This window comes from Lonchura striata, chromosome 1 (genome assembly GCF_050655825.1).
Source record: "Lonchura striata isolate lonStrDom1 chromosome 1, ASM5065582v1, whole genome shotgun sequence".
Lineage (NCBI taxonomy): Eukaryota > Metazoa > Chordata > Aves > Passeriformes > Estrildidae > Lonchura > Lonchura striata.
Genome location: NC_140703.1, coordinates 88,009,747 through 88,031,845, shown reverse-complemented (window position 1 = coordinate 88,031,845; position 22,099 = coordinate 88,009,747). Strand labels below are relative to the sequence as shown.

The 22,099-nt window shown below is 36.9% G+C and overlaps 1 protein-coding gene across 6 annotated transcripts in view; it reads left to right on the top strand.

Moving 5' to 3' along the window:
* The window catches only part of MGAT4A (alpha-1,3-mannosyl-glycoprotein 4-beta-N-acetylglucosaminyltransferase A), an 82,733-nt gene that overhangs the window by 22,096 nt on the left and 38,538 nt on the right, over nt 1–22,099 (top strand). For all 6 annotated transcript variants that reach the window (XM_021546685.4, XM_085557925.1, XM_085557918.1 and 3 more), the window contains 4 exons: nt 5,395–5,562; nt 8,013–8,153; nt 10,667–10,800; nt 21,733–21,779. In XM_021546685.4, coding sequence (XP_021402360.1) covers nt 5,395–5,562; nt 8,013–8,153; nt 10,667–10,800; nt 21,733–21,779 — 490 coding nt within the window. The remainder of the gene's footprint in view (nt 1–5,394; nt 5,563–8,012; nt 8,154–10,666; nt 10,801–21,732; nt 21,780–22,099) is intronic.

Here is a 22,099-nt window from a genome sequence, read left to right as displayed (position 1 = left end):
CAGTTGTGAAAATGGCCTGTGATTTAACGTGTTTGGGAACCTGCTTGATTGATAAGATAAATAATAGCTTGCAAAGCTTTCATACTGCTTTTTATGTTGTAGACTGTAGTTCTTTTAGGAGACAGTCAAAGCTTTCCTTGAGGAATAATGATAATATGAGAATCGCCAAAACATTCTTGGGTTGTGAAAGGTTTTTTAGGCAATTCTGTTTCCTTTTACAAGTGTGCACTCCACTCAGTTTAGAGGTGCACTCAAATAGTTTCTTCATAAAGTTTTCATGTTACACTAGACTAGACTGTTTCAATTGGAAGGGAACTACAGTAGTCATCTAGTGCAGCTGCCTGACCATTTCAGGGCTGACCAAATGCTAAAGCATGTTGTTAAGGTCATTGTCCAAATGCCTCTTAAACACTGACAGGCTTGGGGCATTAAAAATCTAACTTCGCTAAGAGAGTAACATGAAGAAAAAACTAAGCTGTTGATGATTTTTTTTTACTTTGAAGCTGTATAGTCTTAAAATTGCTTTGATTGAGTTTCCACAGTATTTTTTCTGTTTTATTGTTCAGTAGATATTTCATTTGGAATTAGAATACAGCAAGTGTTCTGACAGTGTTGGTAATTTACCTGCAATTCAGATTTATGCTATTTCAGTTGGGTTGAAATTCTCTGTAAAATGCTTTTCTAAATTCAAACAACAACCTATTTTCTTATTCCTTTACTTATATGTCCATTTTTATGTCAAGGGAAAGCTCTTTTCTGTTACAAAATGCAGGGGTTGAAGAACATGAACAGATTTTTTCAAGAAGTACAAAAGCCCAAACTAACCAACTAAGTGTTTCCGAGATGCTAAGATGTTAGAAACTTCATGTTTTAAAGCTTTGAATTTTTCTTCAAGTTTAGACAACTCTTTAGCAATTTATGTAGTCAATATTGTCTGTGGCTAAGAGGAGAATGAACCCAGTTTGTAATTTTGATTAGTGATGTCTTTTTGGAATAATTTTTTAGCAGTTATTTAGTAGAAGAACTGTAAATAACCCAGAAGAGGCTGAGAGCTGAGGTTTCATCTCTGGTTAAAAACTGGCAAACCATCCAAGTTTCATTTTAATTTTCATTTTTCAGAATACTGCATCAACTTTCAAGTGAACTTGTCTAAATTCTAAATTCTGCATATTTAAGAGAACGTATTGCAACAAAGGAAAAAAGTTAATAAAGTACCGATTCAGTTGACATAGTGTTGGGAGAACTGTACAGCATCTGGCCAGCTGAAATGTTTAGTCTTTAGCTTCGAGAGTTTTGCTGAGCCAACTAGAATTTAAGAGAAAAATTGTGAAGAATTAATGCTTTCAGTGCTCAAGTAATTTCTTAACAAGATATTTTATTTATATTTATTTGATATTTTATTTGCTTTCTGGCTTCCAGAGAAAATTGTGGAATATCTTCTCATTTCAATGTAAAATAGTACATTATTCTTGAATAAAAATATACTTGTATGCTGAAATTATTGGAGACCAGATGTCTTCAATATTGGCTACAGCTGCTATTAGAGGGATATTTAGTTTGTTGGAGAACAGACAGATATGTTTGGGGTTCTTCCATCAGTGCTGTAAGGCCAATAACTTACTGTCTGAATTCCTTCTTCTGTTTCCTTAAATAACTCTAGATTTCAGTATGAGAATAAGAACAGAATTCATAATCCTGTAGAAAAATAATCCTTTTTTACTTATGATAATGATCACTGACCTCTGTTTTCTCTTCAGTATTCCCCTTTTTACTGTAATAGCAATTAAAAAAATGTTTTCATACCTCTGGACAAGAAATCAATTCAATTTATTTTGGTTTTAGAGAAATCTCTGGACAATAAAACACTAAATGGTCAAATGTATTTTGAAAATATCAGGTGCACTATTGACTTTTGTATATACAATGCGTACAAGTCAGCTTGTCATAGAATATCTCGGTTGGAAGGGACCTACCATCAATCATTTAGTCCAACTGCCTGACCACTTCAGGACCAAAAGCTAAAGCATGTTATTAAGGGCATTGTCCAGGGCATCTCATAAATACTTTATGCTCTCCAGGAAACCTGTTCCAGCTTTTTACCAATGTCTCAGTAAAGAAATGCTTTCTAATGTCCAATCTGAACATCCCTTGGCATAGCTTAGGACCATTCCCATGTGTCCTATTACTAAACACCAGAGAGAAGAGCTCAACACATCCCGCTCCAATTCCCCCCCTCAGGAAGGTGCACAGAGCAATGAGGTCACCCCTCCAACGTCCTTTTCTCCAAACTAGACAGACCCAAAGTCCCCAGGACAGCCCTTCCAGCCCTGTCACCAGCTGTGTTGCTTTCCTCTGGATGCATTCAGAGGACTCCACATCCTTTTTAAACTGTGGGGCCCAGACTGGACACAGCACTCCAGGTGAGACTGCACCAACCACTGCCTTACCTTCATGTTGCCCTCATCCGTGAGGATGGTGATTTTATCACAGAATGACACCAAATTATTTAAATAGGACTTTCTCTACCAAACTTGAAGTCAGTCAAAGTTTAAATAAAAATAGTTTCTTAAACTTAATCTTGTAGGCTCATTCTCACGTACTTAGTCAGGAACTCTGAAAAGTCAAAGTAGAATATTTTTAAACTGCTGATGGCTTAAGGGATGCTTTTCTAAAGTCTGGGACATGGTCACTGCTAATGGTGGTACTGTAAGAGTCTAAGAAGTATTTTCTCCTTTGCAAGTGCCTTTCTGTATGAGATAAGATTTGTTGTGTTTTTTGTTTGTTTGTAAGTAATAAGTATCTGAGCAATTATCTTTGAAGTACTGAAAGTATGCTAAAAATATGAGTGTCAGGTATTTAAATTTAATTTGTTTAGTTTAAAAGTACAACCAACCATATTATAAAACAAGTACCAAAATGTCAAATTACACATTAATCTCCAAAAACATGAAAAGTGCTCGCTTTACTAGGGTTAGAGATGGAAATATTTTAGGTCACGTAAGTTCACGTAAACAAATAATAGTTTTTAAATTTCATTTTGCATAAATAATTAGAAAAATACTCATAGGGTAGTAGACTTTAAAATCTTATTGTATTTGTAATCTTAGGATTTTTTAGTTATACTTGACTGAATAATATTGTGCCTAATGGAAAAAAATTGCCTTATATTTGTGGAGGATAGGTGCCCAGAGTTTATGTATCTTTTAGAGCAGCCTCCTTAACCTAGCTATGTCTGGTTGAAGGAACTGTGGGAAGTTGACTACTTGTCTAGTATTTTTCAAAGAAATTAATGCTTTTGAGGTCTCAAGTACCAAGAATGCAATACCAATACAGTTCACTGGAAGCATCAGAACTGAACTACTTTTGTTAGTTATCATTGGCAAATAAGAATGGCCTTTATCCCAGAAACTCCAAAAAAAATTTCCCAGTCTTCTAAGTGCTGCTGACTAAAGCATCAATTCCTATTTCAAATAGCAGCCTGGATTCAGTCAGCAGTGCATAGTGTGCCTAGAACTGTGTTGTGGGCCAGCATCTGTGTTCTGGGTTTGTTGGCACAAAAGCAATAACCATTTGGTTTTAATGAAAGAAGCAAAATAAAGCTGGCAAAGGAGATGTTTTTAAGAGGTAGTGAACTATGTTTTTATTTTTCCATCTTTAGAACAGAGCGCATTTTAGTTAATTAAGTTTTCTAACCATAATGGGAGCTGTATATCCCAACTACCAAAAAAAAAAAAAAAAAAAAAAAAAGAGGAAAATAGATGTAAATTGAAAGAATTTGGAGGAAAAGCAGCCTTATTAACAAGGGAAGTTGACTCTAATTCCTTTTTTGCCCTGTGTGTTATGTAATATAGCAACAGGAAGGGTTTCAAATTGCTTGCTAAAATTCTGCTTCCCTTCCCAGTACGAAAAGTCTAGAAATTGGTAGGTAAATAACAATAGAGGTATGTCAGTGGATGTCATCTGAGTGGCTGGAATATTGATTATGAGTTACAAATTCACTTGAAATACTCCAGTATTCCTGTATATTGGTTGAAAGAGGGTGATAGTGATGATGGCGAGCAGAAGATTTGAGGAAATTACCAATAGGAAGAAGGAAGGATACAAAATCTAGGCCCACTTACTTTACTGGGTGTAGGGAAAAGGGAATAAATATATCAGCAAACTGGTTTTGGTGTTTCCATCTCCCTTTTGGTCCCCTTTCAGGACTATATGTATGTATCAACATCAGTAGAATTTTGATAAAAATTTTGTTCTTCAGTTCTCGGGGTCTGACGATAAAGCCATAAAGTTAAAACTTGGGTTTAAAATAGATATGACTGAAATACTGTCAAGGTCCACTCATCCTTACAAAGTATTCAGAAGGGTGTTTTGCAAGATGTAACCTGTGCTTTTGTAAGGGGCCACGTCTGTGTGGCTTCTTAAAAGAAATGGTTTGTGGGCATCTGTTCCAAGAAATGCTTCATAACTGCTTTGTGCTGAGTGCTGGATACTCAGGGTGTCCCTGGTCCGGGGCTGTGGTGAGGGGCATCCCCCCTCAATGGCTGCCCCCATCCCAGTGTGTGCAGCTCTACCCTCGCTGTGCTGGATGGGTGCTGGCACCCAGCTCCTCAGGTGGGGCTGTGCCAGGCTCTGCCTTCTGGGAGCATTCCAGGTGCTGCAAAGCTGAGCAGCGTTAGATGCTGGTTGGATCTGTCAGTAGGTGCGTGTTTCCGCAAATAACCTGGATCGTGGTTTTTCTCCCTACAAAAGTTGATTGCCTATTGTAGCACCCATTACAGGAACTCCCTCCCCTCAGCCAATTCCCAAGGGCATTGCCTTGGAAAGACAATGAGACATAGAGTTCATTCCTCCTGTGGGACAGACGAGATTCCCTTGTGGACCTCTGCCCTTTCCCTGTTTCCTCACTGGTTGGGTATCCCTGGTGGCTGCCCCTCTCCCCTGGGAGACCAATCCCCCTTGCCCTGCCCTTAGCTCCATCCCCCATCCCTTCCCATTCTTAAGCTGTCCAGAGCACGTGGTAGCCCTCGTTTTTCGCCTGGGCTCCCTTCAGCTTCCACGCAATAAATCATGCTGGAATTAGCTCCTGCAAAAAGACCCTTCTTGCCTCTCTCACTGAGCCAGCTGTGGTGAGTGTGGTGTGTGAGTGACTGCACTGCCTGAATGTTAATCCAACTGGTTTTTCCACAGGAGACGCTTGTTGGAAACAGATAATAGTCCACCATCTACCTCTTGCATTGGGTGTTGGCACCCAGCTCCTCAGGTGGGGCCATGCCAGGCTTGGCCTTCCTGGGAGCATTCCAGGTGCTGCACAGCTGAGCAGCGTTAGACACTGGTGGGATCTGTCAGGAGGTGCTTGTTTCCACAAATAACTTGGATCGTGGTTTTTCTCCCCAGAAAAGTTGATTGCCTATCAGCGGGAGTTTCACGCTTTGAAGGAACGCCTGCGCATCGCCGAGCACCGCACGCTGCAGCGCTCCTCCGAGCTCAACGCCATCCTGGAGCAGTTCAGGAGGGCCGTGGCAGAAACCAATGGCAGTAAGAATGCCATGAATAATTTCTCAGGTACACGCTCTGAGGTATTTTTTTATGACTCTACAATGCCAATATTTCTTGTTATTACTATATTTCTTATTATAGAATAAGGAATTGCTCCCAAGAGAGCTGAATGAAACATTCAGCAGTGTGAATAAATAATGTGTAATAAGTTGTATATGATGTGGGTGTTTTGGTTTGTTTTTTTCCAGTTGTTGTCCTTAATGATTCACACACCCTTATTCGCTCCCTAAAGTCATAAGAATTATTCCACACCTAGCTCCCAAAGTTTGGAACTTCTGGTTACTTATCTATTACTGGTTACTTGTCTTTTGTTGAATGTATTTTGACAATTAATTTACATCACTTTTAAATTCACTCAGAGGGGAAAAGTGAGAAAACAGAAGAAATGAATGAACTTGAAGCAGTTAAAATAAGCTTAAAAGTCAACTGGAAAGTATTAAATCATACAGACTAAAGTATTGCTTATGATTTGGAAGATGTCTCCCAGTTTGGGGACGGATGGTTCACCAGACTATTGATGTTAATGTTTAAAATCACACTGTTACTGTTTCATTGCTCTGATTTTTTGTGCATGGAAAATGAATTGCAGATAAGTACAAATTTTCTGTCAAGCTGTCTGACTTGGTAGGTTACAGAAATTTCACTATATTGGTCTTAAGGAGTTGGTTATAAGGAATTGAAACTCAGAGTTTTGTAATTCAAAAGCCTGGAACAAGATTTTTGAATTTGTTGTCTACTTGCATTTGTGCTATGATTTACTATTTTCAATAGTTTTTTTTTTGTTGGGAAATGGCTATAATTATAGGCTCCAGTAGTGATGCCACTCATGTCAGACTCATTAGTCTGACACTAATGGCCTGATCTCAGTAGTTCCCTGTATCTCCAGGAATTGCACAGATAAAGGTTACATTTAGCATGGTCTATAAATCTTGTCTTCCTATTTCATCTGTGTGGTTTTACTTTTAAAGTAAAGCATGGAGGAGGTCAAATGATTTTGATTCTGGATTTAGGATTAAGTTATTACCACATTTGTTTCTAAAACTGACTTAGCTTGCTTTTAGGCAATATGCTTATAAGGAGTTACTCTCTTCTGATGCAGCTGAAAGTACTAATTCATTTAACATTCTACCATGTCTGGATCCCAGCTGGGATGGACATACACATTTTGCCATGTAGAGTCATAATGGGAATCCAGCTGAATTACTCAGCTTTTGTTCTCAGAACATAGTATTAGATAGGTTTTTATTAAGCTTAATACGCTTAAGTATACATAATACTCTTTGCTCTCTTTGAAGCTGAAAGAATTCCAGATTGTTTTGTGTAGATCCTTATTCATTCAGACAAGAGCTGTCATACTTGGACAGAATTTAGTCCAGATTTTGCAGATGAAGTTAAAGAAATGTTAGCAGGAAAAGTAAAATGTGCCTGTATTGGAGTCTATCAAAATGGACATACCTACTTATGGCATCTATTTACAAAGCTTTTTGTGAGGTTTGGCATGGTTAGGAATTTAGTTTCACCTAAAAATAAATACTTTAAAAATCCTCAAACATACAGAACCAAAATCCACAATAAAACCCACCTATCTTTGTAGAAGCTGTGCTAAGAATCTGAGAGGAATTACACTTATGGCTTTTTCTTGCTTCTCAATTTTATCTCAAGAAACCTTGACTATGATTTTTTACTTGATATTATGAATCCCATAAGTTTTCAAAGATCCATATGCTATCATATTTTTCATTTGAAATGAGTTGTTTTCACACTTGATGCAAGAAAATCAACATACCCAGCAGGGTAATTTTAAAAACTGTTATTTGCAACTTTGAAAGCCACCTGGACATACTGAAAGGCAGTTGCACTAGAAACAGCAAGACTGATTCTAATGGAATCTAATAGGATAATTTTATTCTAATGGACTAAATTAAATTTGCCTTTTTTTTTTTTTTTTTAGGAATACGCAAAATATCAACTGTATATTTAATGCTATTTTATTTTGTATCTCTATGTGCAGTATATTCCAGTATGTGTTCATAGCTCTGAAAAGTTATTTGCAGTAGTGTTTACTGGATGGTGATGACCTCTGTAAGCAAAAGTGAAAAATTATCTAGGGAAATAAGCCTCCCATTTGTTTAATTGGGAAAAAACCCAGCAAAACCACCAACCCACCCAAATAAATGGAGCACTTTATTTCTGTAAATTCACACTAAATCTTATGTGATCATGTAAATATTAACTGTATCTGTAATAAGATTATAGGTGCAAAATAGCCTTTGTCATCATTTTTTTAAAAAACTGGAATAAGAAAAGACTTCCTTTGTAGACAAGATACAATGACTCAGAAAATTGCACAATTTATTCTGGCTTTCACTTAGGGCCAAGCATTTTATACTGTTTATTACTGCTTAAAACTTTATATAATTTGTTTTCTGCATCACTGATTTCATGTATGTTTGCAGATGAGACGCTGAAATTGTTAAAAGAGCTAACAAGTAAAAAATCTCTTCAAGTGCCAAATATCTATTACCATTTGCCTCATTTGTTGAAAAATGAAGGAAGCCTTCAACCTTCTGTGCAGGTTGGCCTTGGAAGGACAGGAGGTATGCTGATATGATGGTTATTTCATGTTTTATATCTGGAGGACCTTCTAGTTTTAGGAAAAGAATTTACTGCATTTCGTGGTAGATGAAGGTTATCTCATTTAACTTGTGTGATATTGATATCCTTTGAATTCACACTGAATCTGAGATGAAAGGAGCTTGGTTTCAGCTTTGCTCTTTTCTGCATAATCTCAGTCACACCACAAGCTGTGTTAAGGTATACATTAAGAAGCATTTAATTTGGATGAATTTTTTGTAGCTCAAAGGAAACAAAGCTCAAGCATTTTAGATTCTGAACTGCTAATGGGTATATCCTTTTGGCTTTTCAGATTTGCAGGGCAACCATGCATGGTTATAATTATTTTAGCATTGATGTTTCTCTTGTTCTGAACAGTATATTTCAATGTATAAATTAAAAGTTGCAAGAACTAAGATAACCAGATATAATTGCATCAATAAAATCTGGACAGTGATTGGAGGGGAAAAAAAAAATCAGTGTTGTAGTTACTCGTGACTTGTATTTTTTCATTACTTCAGTTTGATTGCTTCTTCTTTTAGCAGAAGACATGCCTGTATGAGAAATGTGTGGGCTCAGGCCACAAGTTTATTTTCCTGACTATAAATACCTTTTATTTCAATGTTGTGGTTCAGGGGGGAAAAAATCTATTAATTTGTTATTATTTTAAGTGAAGTCTATATTATGTCCCTCTGGGAATATATGGTAGAAATTTGGAATTAGAAAATAGGAATCAGATTTATTTAAACAGATGGAAGAAATTCAGGGTTTTAGGACTTCATGAAGTCTGCTTTATCCTTTCATTGAATTCCTGCTGTTATCTGCAGTGTTCCCAGTAAGTAGCCAGCCCTGGGTACAGTGAAGAAGAAAAACTATGGAAAGTTAAGCAGCACAGGACTCAAATGCCCTGCTGAAAGATCATAATAACATTATAGCTGGGGTTGTATTGCTTTGCATTTGTGGTGCTTTTGTCAGAGAGAAGAAATTTTGTTTAGGAACTTCCATGCAGTTCTGTTGTCCTGGACTTGTTCATTTAGAAGAACTGAAACCAGGTGCAAGGAAAGTAATAGAGGCTTTCGGCAATATTATTTTAAAAGATGACTTCTGAGAAGTTAAATACTTGAGTTTTGAAGAATGGTTATACCAGTTTATTTTTAAACTTCAGTTAGGGAGTTTAATCACTCTTGGTGAACCTTGTCTGAATAATACTGTGGTTGTTGAATATTTCCCTTTGTATTGGGGTTTGTGTGACAATGTTTTGGTAGCAGGGAGGCTACGGGGGTACTTCTCTAAGAGGGGCCAGCAGCTTTCCCTGTCTCCAGTGGAACCAATAGCCAGACCTGCACCACGGGAATAACAAATTGAAGAGGTGGGGGGAAAACTGTTCAAGGGCAACTGCAGCTGGAGAGAGGAGTGAGAACATGCAAGGCCAGTGCAGTAGGAGAGAGGAGGTGCTGCAGGTGTCAGGGCAGAGGCCCCTGCAGCTTGTGGTGAAGAGCGTGGAGAGGCAGCTATGTCCTTGCAGCCTATGGAGCAGATATCCACCTGCAGCCTCTTGAGGACCCCATGTCATAGGAGGTAGATGCCCAAAGGAGGCTGTGACCCCATGGAAAGCCCACACAGGAGCAGGCTCCTTGGCAGGACCTATGGAGAGAGGAAGCCATGCTGGAGCATGTTTACTGTCAGGACTTGCAACCCTGTGGAGGACCCACACTGGAGTAGCCTGTTCCTGGAGGACTGCAGCCCATGGAAGGGACCCATGCTGAGGCAGTTTATGAAGAACTGCAGCCTGGGGAAAGAACTTACTTTGCATATGTTCATGGAGTACCATCTGCCATAGTAAGGACCCCGTGCTGGATCAGGGGAGGAGTCTGAGGAGTCCTTCTACTGAGGAAAAAAAAGTGGTGGAGATCATGTATGATAAACTGAATTCCAGCCTCCATTCCCTGTGCTCCTGGTAGGGAGGAGATAGAGAAATCAGGTGTGAAGTTGAGCCCAGGAAGAAGGGAAGGGTGAGAGAAAGGTGTTTTAACATTTGGTTTTATTTCTCATTATCCTATATTAATTTGATCAGTAATAAATTAACTTTCTCAAGTCTGCTTTGACTGTGACAGTAACGAGGGGTCTCTCCCTGCCCTTATTTCTACCCACAAGCCTGTTGTTATATTTTCTCCTTCCTGACAGTTGAGGAGATGAGCGATAGAGCAGCTTTGGTGGGTACCTGGTATCCAGTCAGGATCAGCCCATCACACCTACACAATAGTCTGGCATGTCTAGGATTGAGTTTTTTGGTCTTCTATGTTTGTTTTGAGAATTGGTGTTAGCTGTTAGTCATACTCCTGATGCCGAGTGGCATATTTTTAAACTATTTTTAATTACTGCTATCTCCACCTTTTAAACCTTTGCATTTATTAAGCAATGCCTTATTGCAAGATTTTTGTTTTCTATCTTGTGTGTGCAATCACTGAAAGTACCTTTCTGGTTTGTTTGATTTCAGTTTCCATTGTAATGGGAATACCTACAGTGAAAAGAAAAGTCAAGTCTTACCTTACAGAAACTCTCCACTCCCTTATTGATAAGCTGTCCCCTGAAGAAAAACTGGATTGTGTTATGGTTGTCTTTATAGGAGAGGTAAAATCACTTTAATTTTTTAATACAATTTCTAACCTGCCTTTAATCACAAGTAACATTCCTTTCAGGAACTGATGAGGATCTACTTTTTTTCAAGATGTAGACAGATGACTCTCCTTCCAGGAAAAGGAAAGTGTCAGTCTTGGGTTTTTGAGATACAATCCTGAAGAGCTCAGCTTTTTCTGTTTATAAGGGGAATGGTAGATATGGATTCAGTGGAGTGGTTATTTTGCAAATCTTAGTTTATATTTAGTGGCAAAGATGTGCTATTCTTCAACATAAGAATAATGGCTAAGGAACTCTGTTGTAGGGGAGGATTCTTCCCATTTTCTTTGTGCTCCTGCTTAGTCCTCTGTCAAATGAGTGCTGCAGTTGGAGATGTGAGGCACAGATTGTTATTGAATTAATTTTCTGGACAATGTGAATGTTTGAAGCCCAGACCTTTTTAATGGATTAATTCAGTGTTCAGTTGGACTGTTTGTTCACTTTGGCTCTGATTTAGTGGAAATCAAATTTAGGAAAATGATAGAGTACTTTCAGAAATAATTCTGTTGTATGCTGGGAATTGCATGTACCTGTTTTGTTCTCTATGCTTTTCTCAGAAGTCTGACTTGGACAGTGGGAAATTTATATTTATGTTTGACCTTCATCCATCTAACTGTAGTGCTCTGCTGAAACAGTCTTTTATAAATCCCACAGATGAAAATTCAAATCCCCAATTATAACTGAAAATTATTTTAATTTAGAGAGCCAGTGTCCATTCAGGGATGAATCAGTGGAAAATCGGGCATTTTAATACTTCTATTATCAGTATATTTTAAAACTTTCATTAGAAAGTTTTTGAACATTTTGTTTTTATCTGAGAATTATTTCTTAGTGTTTTCTAATGTGAATTGCTCTATTTTCGTTTTCTTGACAGCCAGTCAAAAACTATCTGTCTGGATAGATACTGTTTTTCTGGAAAAAAAAGAGATGTTTTTAAAGCATATCTTGGTTGGGAATATCAGGGGAACAGAATGCCTTCTGAATTACTGGAATGCTGTGTTTGTCTTCAGTGTATTAGTTGGAGAAATGTTATTGCCTGTGAGTGTGGCTTCTTTTTGAGGTTTAAAACTGAAGTTTCTTTTTGTTTTGCTTAAAGAAGTCTGAGCTATGAGATCTGTCTGTTTTCATTGGATTCTCTTGTCTTCTGCAAAATTTGGAATAGGAGGGAAGTGTCCCCATCTGCACCATCTTTTTTTGCCTTAGACAAGCCATATTGCTGTACCTGGGTTTTCCATAGCTGGAAACTTCCTTTGAGGTGCTGTGGAATACTCTCACCTTGGGAGTGTTTCTACAGCAGTGATTACCAGTGAACTGAACATTTCAACATGGGAGCTACTGCTCCTGTGCCCATAGAGAGTTTTGTGGGTACACAGCAGTTACCCCCTGTGTGTTACCTCTTTATTGCACTTTGGGAGCAGTTCTGTGTGCTTGTTCAGGCACCTGTTTTGGGCACTGTGAGTCAGGAATGTATGGGAACAGTTGAAGAACCAAAGTTTACATTTCTGTTCTCTTGTAACTGCTTGCTAGATTTGCCTTTCTTTTTCTTTACTCCATCCAATTTATTATCTTTCCCTCTTTATTCTTGAACCACGTTTTTATTTTCTTAAGCTCAATATCTTAGAGTTTGCTTTGCAGTTGCTACAGGGAACTCTACATAATTAGTACGGTGCGTTAAATACTTCATCCTGAATTATGCTGTGCTTTTTCAGAGTTATTCTGTATGTTTCAATTTCCTTCTGCAAGATGAAAACTGTAGGTTCATTAAGCATTTTCTCTGGCTGTTTGAAGGAAGGCCTACTCCTCTGTTTCTGATTTCTGTTTCTCCTTCAACAAAAAGAAGGGCTGTGTCTTTTATAGCCTTTTCTGTGGGGTATCCTAGCCTGAAATGCATTAAACTGTTGCTATCATTAGCATGTGCAATAATAAAGGCTTATTTAAAAATACTTTAGAACTTTGACCCACTATGCTTTTGTTAAAAATTATGTCAAAAGTTTCTAAAGAAAGGTATGGCCTCTGCTCAAACATATGTGCAGTTTAAGTACAGTAAGAAATGGTCATAGGGTGAGGTTATATAATTTTGCTAATAAGCTTAAAATTACTATCTGTGCCTTGTCTATAGCTTGAAGCAACAACAAAAAAGGGAGCACAAGATTACAAAAATGGTTTTAAAATATAATTAAAGAAAAAATAACATTTTAAAAGGATTTTAGTATTTTTCTTGCTATTTTTGTTTGAGAAATCAAATTTACAGTGTTTAAGAAGCACTGGTTAGAGCCACAATCGTGGACTGTAATCACTTTGTGCTAAGCATGCTACACAACTCTTCTAATACTGCTATTTTTTCAGTAGTTCAATCTCACTCATTTCTTGTAATTTTATTTTTTACTAGAAAACAAATTAGAAGGCTAATGGCCGTCTGCAAACAGCATCAACAGTGTAAACAGTGGAGCTAGTAAATATAGATGAATTATGGTTGCTAAATAAAGAGATCTGCATATTCATTTACTGTATGGATATTTCTCAGTAATATAATTGTACACAGTAAATTTCCATACTGGAAGTTCAAGAAACTCTGAAATACCTCTGCTGATGTGACAACTAATCACCAATTTAAATAATTACTAGAATTGCTTGACAGTAAACTGTTCAATTGTCCTAGTTACTGACATATGTCTGTGTTCTCCAATTTGTTAAAATAACTTTATGGCAGAATAACTTGCAGGTATTCATTAGGATGACTAATAAATAGGTATGATTCATTATTCCTTAACACTTCAAAATCTTTTTATTCCCCCTCACTATGTAGCTAGTTCCTAGCTCATATGAGTTGAAAACAAATTATTTAAATCTCATTAACCTGCTTTGTATGAGAACTTGCTTTCGGAATAAGCCATAGACTCTAGGTTTGAGAAACCATGAACTCTGAGTTAAAGTTGTTCTATAGTATTTTTATTTATTAGGGTTCGTAATTAATATGGGAAACATGGTTTTGAAGTACTTTAAATTATCGTAGTGGAACAATAGACATATATATACACACACAACTGAATATGAGAGAAATTAGAATACTTTTCTGGTATCTAAACAAAATGTTGGGTTTTTTTTTTTTTCTGTGGGGAGATAATTTACAATGAAGGAATTGCATCTTAGACTTGTTCTAAATATATCATAAATTATTGTCAGTCCACTTCATTAATCAGAGACTGCACTTAGCACAGTCTTTTGTAGAAACAGTAATCAGTGTGTGCTGGAAAGACTATAAGCCCTTGATTTGACCAAAAATATCAGAAGGACAAATCATTTCAGGAAGAATTGGAAGCCACTACAGGTATGCAAAAGCATTTTGCTATTTCTGTGTGCTGCTGATTACATCTGACTAGGTAGTAATTGACCAGCCATTTGTTCTTGGAGCATTAGGCAACAAGTTTTACTTTCTTACATATTCTTTATTTAAATCTTACTCTGTTGTTTCATGTATATACAGTTCACTTAATCTGGAAAAATTTGCATATCTTGATTATCTTTTACTGTCACTGTGTTTTCCATTTATGTAAAGAGTGGCTACTAAATTAAGAGATGTTGATCTTTAGTAGTGTTTTCTCTGATCTCCTTCTGTGGAGAATCTTTTTTTTTTATTTATTATTTCTTTTGAAAAGTTTCTGTCCTGGTTAGGTCAGTGTGACACAAGCACCCAGCAAGGTACCATCCTATGCACGGATATGAACAAAGCCTTAGCAAATTAAGGACTGAGTGCATGTACTGGGTCAAATCTTGCTGAACCTGTTTTGTTGGTATTGACACTGCAGTGCAATATGTAAACCTTCTCCACAAAATAAACAAGCCTCTATTTTCACCTCTTCTTGCTCTGGGCCTGTCTTGCTCTCAACCTGGATGTATTAGCATCATCTCAGCTGCAGAGATGTTCATGCTTTCTGCTAATTGTTTGTGATCTGCCCACTTCTTGGTATTGCCCTGGAGAGTGTATTCCCAGTCCGTGAAAGATCTGACCATGCATCTTGAGTTGGAAAAAGTCTGATAGATCTTAGTGTGTACATAAATATGTGTGTGTGTGTAATGTACATATATTTTTTAAAAAATAAAAGCGAACAAAGCTGTTATGTCAAGATACATTATCTACACCAAATAATATTAAAGGCCTACACAGATGGGAATCTTTGTTTTGGACATCTCACTCAAAGTTGATCAGGATGAACACACCTTGATACTGCCAGCTCTTGTATCTGAAAAGGTAGCTTGACCTGTCAGTGTGAATTTGAGATACTTATGCTGTTTTTACAGTCCCTGCTTCTTGGTCACCTAAGCTTTGGTACACAGAAGTATGGACTGCGATACTGGGGACCAGCATAGGATTTTATGCTTCTCTTTTCATGTCAGTGACTAGCAAATTTTCTATAAGGAATTAAACCAGTGATAAAAATATTTTTTGATCTAAGAGAAGGTCCTTGACATGATTTGAAAACTTGAATGTACCTGAGACAAATTTGCTATCTCAGCACAAAGATAAAATCCAGGATTTTGCTCTTTCCCCAAGCCCTAGATTTGTATGACTGAAATGGTTCTCTGAGATACTTGTCAAGGTGCACCTGGGCCACAGTAACTACCTGATCCTTCTGGTAAGGGAGCATCACTATTGATAGCCAGAGATGTCTGATCTCTGGTGACATCTAGGGTATTTGTGAGGTGGGAAGTAGCAGTAATAATCTTATTTCAGAAGCATTGTAGCAGGTGACTTCATACTTGTATGGTGGACTGAATTGGCACTGAATTCTTGGCAACACTATCAAGTTTTGCTACAGTGATCTGCCTTGACCTAAAAATGCCTTCCTTCCTCCAAATAAAGAGCTCAAATTGTAGAAGGGCTCTTTAGACTGTACACAGCAACTGCCTATCTTCTGGAAGACAAGCTATCTAGACCATTTCACCAATGGCTTCCCCAAGGACAACAAAAGGTTTCCCATGCTGCAAGGCAGTATGTGCTGCTTTCTCTCAGATGCCACAAGACTAGTAGTGGTTGTATGACACTAGCATGACTTGCATCTGAATGTCTGGTCTTGAGTTGTAATGTGATGCTTTTTGCTCTGGCTGGCTTTCTTAAAAACTCGACTTGTTCTTTGACATGTTGTTGTGGTTCACAGCACAATCCATATGGATATTTGCTCTCATGATTGAGGATCTGACAGGCAGGGCACAAGGGTAGGGAGAAACAAGAGTGGAGTGGTACAAGAGTATACTTGTATTCCTGCTATTGCTGCCAAAGGCTTTTGCATTATGAACCCTTTCCTGAACTGCATTGGGTTAATCACAGAAATGACTGGAGAGAGAAATAAATGTCTTGCCTATGTGGTAGAGGGGGGAATTTTAGGGAGAGATGAAGTCATTAGCTCATGTAGGACACAGGCTGCATTTTGCTTATGTAACATCAGCTGGTTATGTTATGACAGTATACTCATTCCTGTTTCTTGCCTTACTAGCTGGTATCATGTTCCCTGTATTTAACTTGAACTCACTGCTTCAGATTTGAAAGATGACACATTATTCCTGAATATAATTATTCTTCAGCTGCATTTGTTGAACTCTAAAAGATGATACTACCTTTTTCCACAGGCTTTGTTTATATATATACACTACAACCACTGGAAGCCACTGCTGCATGTTTATTCCTTAGGGCTTTGTCTTCACTGCATATATATCCCAAAATAGGTCCAAATGCCACATTAGTGGCTGATTTTTCCTATGAAAATTTTATGCCTTGTATATAGGTAATGATACTTACATGTACTTTTACTATTTCAAGGCAAATAAACATGTAGTTTGCCTTTTCTGAAGGCTGTAATTTTATATTGCTTGTCATTATATGTAATACGTGGTAAAATTATCCCACCTCTGTTTTATGGGATGATGAAAGATTAAACAAAATTGTAATTAGTAAGCAATGAAATGACCACACTATGCAGATTAGCATGCTTGTTTCATTCTTTGAAAGGTGTCCTTGAATAAAGTAAATCCTGCTTCTAATAGATTTCATTTAAGAATTGAGATCTGAATAATCTAGATAATCTAGTCTAGATAAATTTTCAAGATGGTGAAAGTCCTCAAGGGCAAGACTTTGGAGGAGCAGCTGTGGTGTCTTGGTTTGTTAAACTTTGAAGAGGAGTCTGAGAGGTGACTTCATCACAGTCTGCAGCTTCCCTGAGGTGGTCAGTGGAGAGGGAGATGCTGATGTCCCTTCTCTGGTGACCAGTGACAGGACACATGGAAATGGTGTGAAGCTGCATCAGGGGAAGTTCAGACTGGGCACTAGGAAAGGATTCATCACTGAGTGGTCAGTCATGGGAATAGGCTGCCGGTGGAGGTGGTCATGGCACCATGGTTGTCAGAGTTCAAGAAGCATTTGGATGATGCCTTTAGTCATATAGTTTAGTTTTAGGTATTTGAGGAACTTGGTGTTGGTCTTGATGAACCTTTTGGGTTCTTTTTAGCTTGAGAGATTCTATTATTGCATTTTTTTTTCTATGCATCTGCCACTTGGGACAGTAAATAAACTTTTGGTCTTAAATGCAATGGTTTTTCTTACATTGTTAGGAATAGTCTATTTTCTGTCATTCTTGAGGGTATCAAGTCAGCATTCAACAGTATGAAAGGGCTGATTCTTAAAAGAAGAAATCTTGGTTTTGTAGGACATTTGGCTAGCTGTGCATCAGAACTTTCTAACCTCTCATTTTGTCTACTAGCTAATGTATTCTACTGCTTTGCTGCGCACATACTCACTAATAAAAATCAATAAAGGAAGTACAGAAAGTTCACTGCTGCTATGGCTCTTTCTGCATTTGTTGAGAATAATGATGTCTGTTCAGACAAATGTTAAAATAATCACAAACTTGATGTGCAACCTTGCCAGAACTTCATAAAAGGGCTTTAGAGAACTGGAGTACATTTTGCAAAAACAGAGGAAACTTGAAAACTTATTTCACTGGCAATCTGCAACTTCAATTTGTTCTACAACAGACTCTGAGGCTTTTTAAAAAGAGAGATCATCAAATCTACATGCATTTGTCATCAAAATTGTTGATGTAAAGAGTTAAGCCTTAGATACAGCCATGTTCACTGGTTTATGGAACTCCAAAGATCTCATAAGCTACAATCTTCTTTTCTTGTTGAAAATTTAGATAGGCTTAAGGAGATGCTAATGAGGTACCAGAAGATGAGTCTACTGAGGAACATTAAATAGATAAAATCACATCTTTCTCAGGAAGTAACCTGAACTGAAAGTGCTAGGAGCATGGATGATAGCAGGAGAGGATGTTGTATGTGCTTGTCTTGTTCTTGTTCTTATTCTTTGCTATGTATCATTTCATGGCTGCCTTTGATGGAAGCAAGGTGCTGATGAGAATCAATCCTTGGTCTGGTGTGAATAAAGGAAGATGTCTTACTTTAAGTGTTTTGCATTGCCTTGAAGATGAGTAATTTCATATAACTAGGAAGAAAGAACAGGCCAAAAGATTTGGACTGCTGGTACCTCCTTACACCTTTCATTATGAAGTTCTCAGAGATCCATTCACCAGGACGAGGTTGTTTTTAAGGCTTCATGTGCTTCATTGATAAGATGCATCCTTGTGGCTGGAAATTAAACTCTTTGGTTGGGGCCTAACACAATTTTGCACTTAATTGCTTTAAAGGGATTTATTCTTAAAATATTAATTTGTGCTTCTTTTTTATGGGTCCAGAATTTCTAAGGATTTCTTTTAATCTTCAGCCTTAGGAGTTTTAGTTAGAAAAAAATGTAGTTTTAGTAATGCTTTGGATTTGATAAGCAAAAGCATTCATAACTGTATTGTTGCGATCATCATCAACATTTTATTTCAATAGTTACAAGCAGCACTGATACCATGAAACAGATTTTAAGTTCATCAGTCTACTCCAAAGTCAACCTAGTATCTAGCAAATATTTTTTGCTGGAAGCCTAAAGAACACATTTTCTTTCTTGGTGACTTCTTTTTTATAAATCTGGATTTGTCTTTTCCTGTTTAAGATTATTGGAGATGAGCAGTCTTATGTCCTTCAGGTTGATATTTTTGTCAAGGCAGTAAACACTTCATTCCTCAAACATGGGGAATGGCTTTTGATTAATAATGGATTTTTTTCTGTTGCTTTTAAGTTGCTGATTGAATTTACTGATACTGCTTGAAAGATCCTTAGATTTAATTTAACTATTCCAGATTGCCTTCTATTACTACCCTGCAAAATCTTCTGTCTACTTAATGCTTCCCTTGCGTATAGTCACAGCTTGATCAAATTTGTATAAGTATTCTCATACTTATTTCATGATGTTGTATGAATTAACTTCAAAGTGCCACTTTCCTGGGACATGTCCATGCCAAATGGTATTGGCAAAGATCCTATTTATTGTTAGACTGGGCAATGAGAGGACTTGATTGTCTCTTGAAGTTCTGATGTAGAAAGAGAACAGTCAACCTGAGGGAAGGGTTGTGTTGAAATTCTGGTTCTAAATCTTGTATGGTGTTGGTAGATATAAATACAAGTGCTTATTTAAAAATGATGGCAAAATTCAGTGTTTTAATGCATTTGATCATGTCAAAAATTACATAATCTCTTCTAATCTACGTGTTCTTTTTCTTTCTAAGTGTTGTCTGCTTTTGCACTACAGTGATACAGTGATTGCAGATTGAGGAGGAAAGGTTGCCTACTAAGCCACAGTGGTATTTTCTGTATCTCATGTTCATAGCAGTTAGACCAGACCCTCTTGACTTTTTGTGACAACCAAAACTACAACATGAGGTTGGAAAACTTCAAGCTGCATCTTTTTGATGTGATCCTATTGTGATTGCAGCTCTGACTGGGGGAACTGCCAGCCTTTCATGTGAACACGCAAACAAATAGTGGGAAGTAGGGAGAAAACTCTTATTCCAGAGGGTTTTTTTTTTGTTTGTTTTTTTTTTTTGTTTTTTTTTTTTTTATTATGATGTTTTCTATCCAAGAGTGTAAGGTTTTACAAACAGTAGCAAGGCTTCATGGTAGTTTTGACCTATTTTCCAGACTATGTTCCCACTCAGGAGATGTGCACTAAGGCACAGGCTTGTGATCAAATATATGCTTCCAGTTGGCATGAAGTCTGGCATTTATTTTAATCTCTGGAAAACTGAATAGAAACAAGCTGTCTTTCTGCTGAGTGTGTGTATGTAGATATATATAAATCATGTTTTTTTCTATGCAGTTTCAGTATGGACTGTATTACATGTGTTTGAGTTCTTAATGCTGGACTGAGTAATTGAAATTTGGCATGCCAACTGAAATGCAAATTTTTGTCTTTTCACATGATGATTGAACTATACTTTCTGTATTTTTAATGTTTAAGAGTTTTGAAAAAAGACAAAAATAAATACTTCAGTTAAAGATGGATATACTAAAATTATTTTTAGGTAGTCACTAGGTTACTGTGATTTGCAGCTGTTGCACAGAAAAAATTAAAAAGAAAAGGTTATGTCCAATTCCATTCTATTAATTAAATGTGTATAAACAATCCATAAAAGTATTTAAACAGTGATATATAAAGGTCCATATGGACTTGTGAGTCTCCTTGTGTGGAACGCAGTGTGAGATGAATTTTAAATTGTGAGCACCTTACCAGCTTATTAAAACTTCTGCCCACCATTAGGCATAGCACTTAAAAGAAAATACCTATGATAAAATTATGAGATATACTTTCTACTCACATGTTCTTGTGGTATTTAAAATCTGCTTTTGGAAGAAATCCACTGCTGTTGTTATCCTTCTTGAAAAACGTGCGTCACTGGCATTATGTTTGATTTCATAAAAATAAATCTTTAAAAAATAGAAATGGTGATTTTTTTTTTTTTTAAGATCAAAGTCTGAGCACCATTATCAAATAAGATTAACAGTTGTAGAAAGGCTTGGGAGGAATTTATTCTCTGTGTATAATCCTTTAATGATATCCTGTGTTACAAATTCATCAGAAAAAATTTGAACTGTTCCTTTGTTTCTGGCATTTCAAAGACAACTTTTTCTCCAGAATCCTCATGAGCCAGAATCTGGGTTGATTTATAGACTGTTCTTTTCAAAAATGTAAACAATATGTCAAATAATTAGATTAGTAAGTGTAACAAAGACCAGGGTTTTCAGTCACATTTATGAGTTCACAAATTCTCTTGTCTTGGAATGCATGTGTACAGCCAGGTTGAATAATTGCCCAGTGCTGGCAATTTAGATGATCTAGACTTTTCCAGAATGTCACAATTTGTATTTTCACCAATGAGTCATTTTTAGAATTGTTGCATCAATGAGAACTGAGTGATTGATAGGATTGGTTGTCCCTCAAGTTTAGTTTCTGATGCAAAAAACAACCCTAGTCAGAAAGGCAGCAGGCTCACTGCTGTCTGTACTTAGGACATTTGCTTTAAATGCAAAGCTTAGGAGATGTAGTTTTGAAAGAAGTGTGTGTGTGTGTGTGTGTGTGTGTTCAGTGCACTGTTTTCCAGAAAGATTTCTTTGGTAATATTTTCTTATTTATTATTGTTATTATTGTTTAATCATAATATGAAGTTCTTCCTACACAAACACTCAGCGATCATTTCGTCATCAAGTCCATGAGTTTTAACAATTTTCTGTTAAGTGTAGGTATAATTATTCCCCTGTTTACAAAAAAATTCTCGTATTAGAGGTAAGACATCGCTACATGTGTGATGCGTTCTTTTATTGCTTCAATATCTTACATAATGAAAGTGGTTTTCAAGGACAGCCACCTGCAATGTTTATTGTACTTCGTTCTTTTGATATGTAACTCGAGAACTATCAGTAATCTTTTCATTTTTTTGTTTGTTTTTTCCCCAGACTGATCTTGATTATGTTAACAGTGTTGTTGCAAGCCTGGAAAGAGAGTAAGTTATAGTTTTAATTGGAGATTTCTTAGTTTATTGATGATAAATTAAATCAAGTTGTAATAAGCAATTAAAAATATCCTGGAAATAAGAGATAATGTCTTTTTATTTCGTGGAGCTTTGGACTTTTGAACAAAAAAGTAAGACAAACTAGGAGGCAGTGATTCAATCAGTTAAACTGTAAAACAGTAAGTGGGATTAAATTATTTGGTGCACCATAAACAGATGGGATTGTTTAAACACGAACAGAAATTTGTGACATCTGTGTTAGGGCCTTGTATTCTGTATGTTCAAAGAGAACTGCAGGAAAAAAATCACTA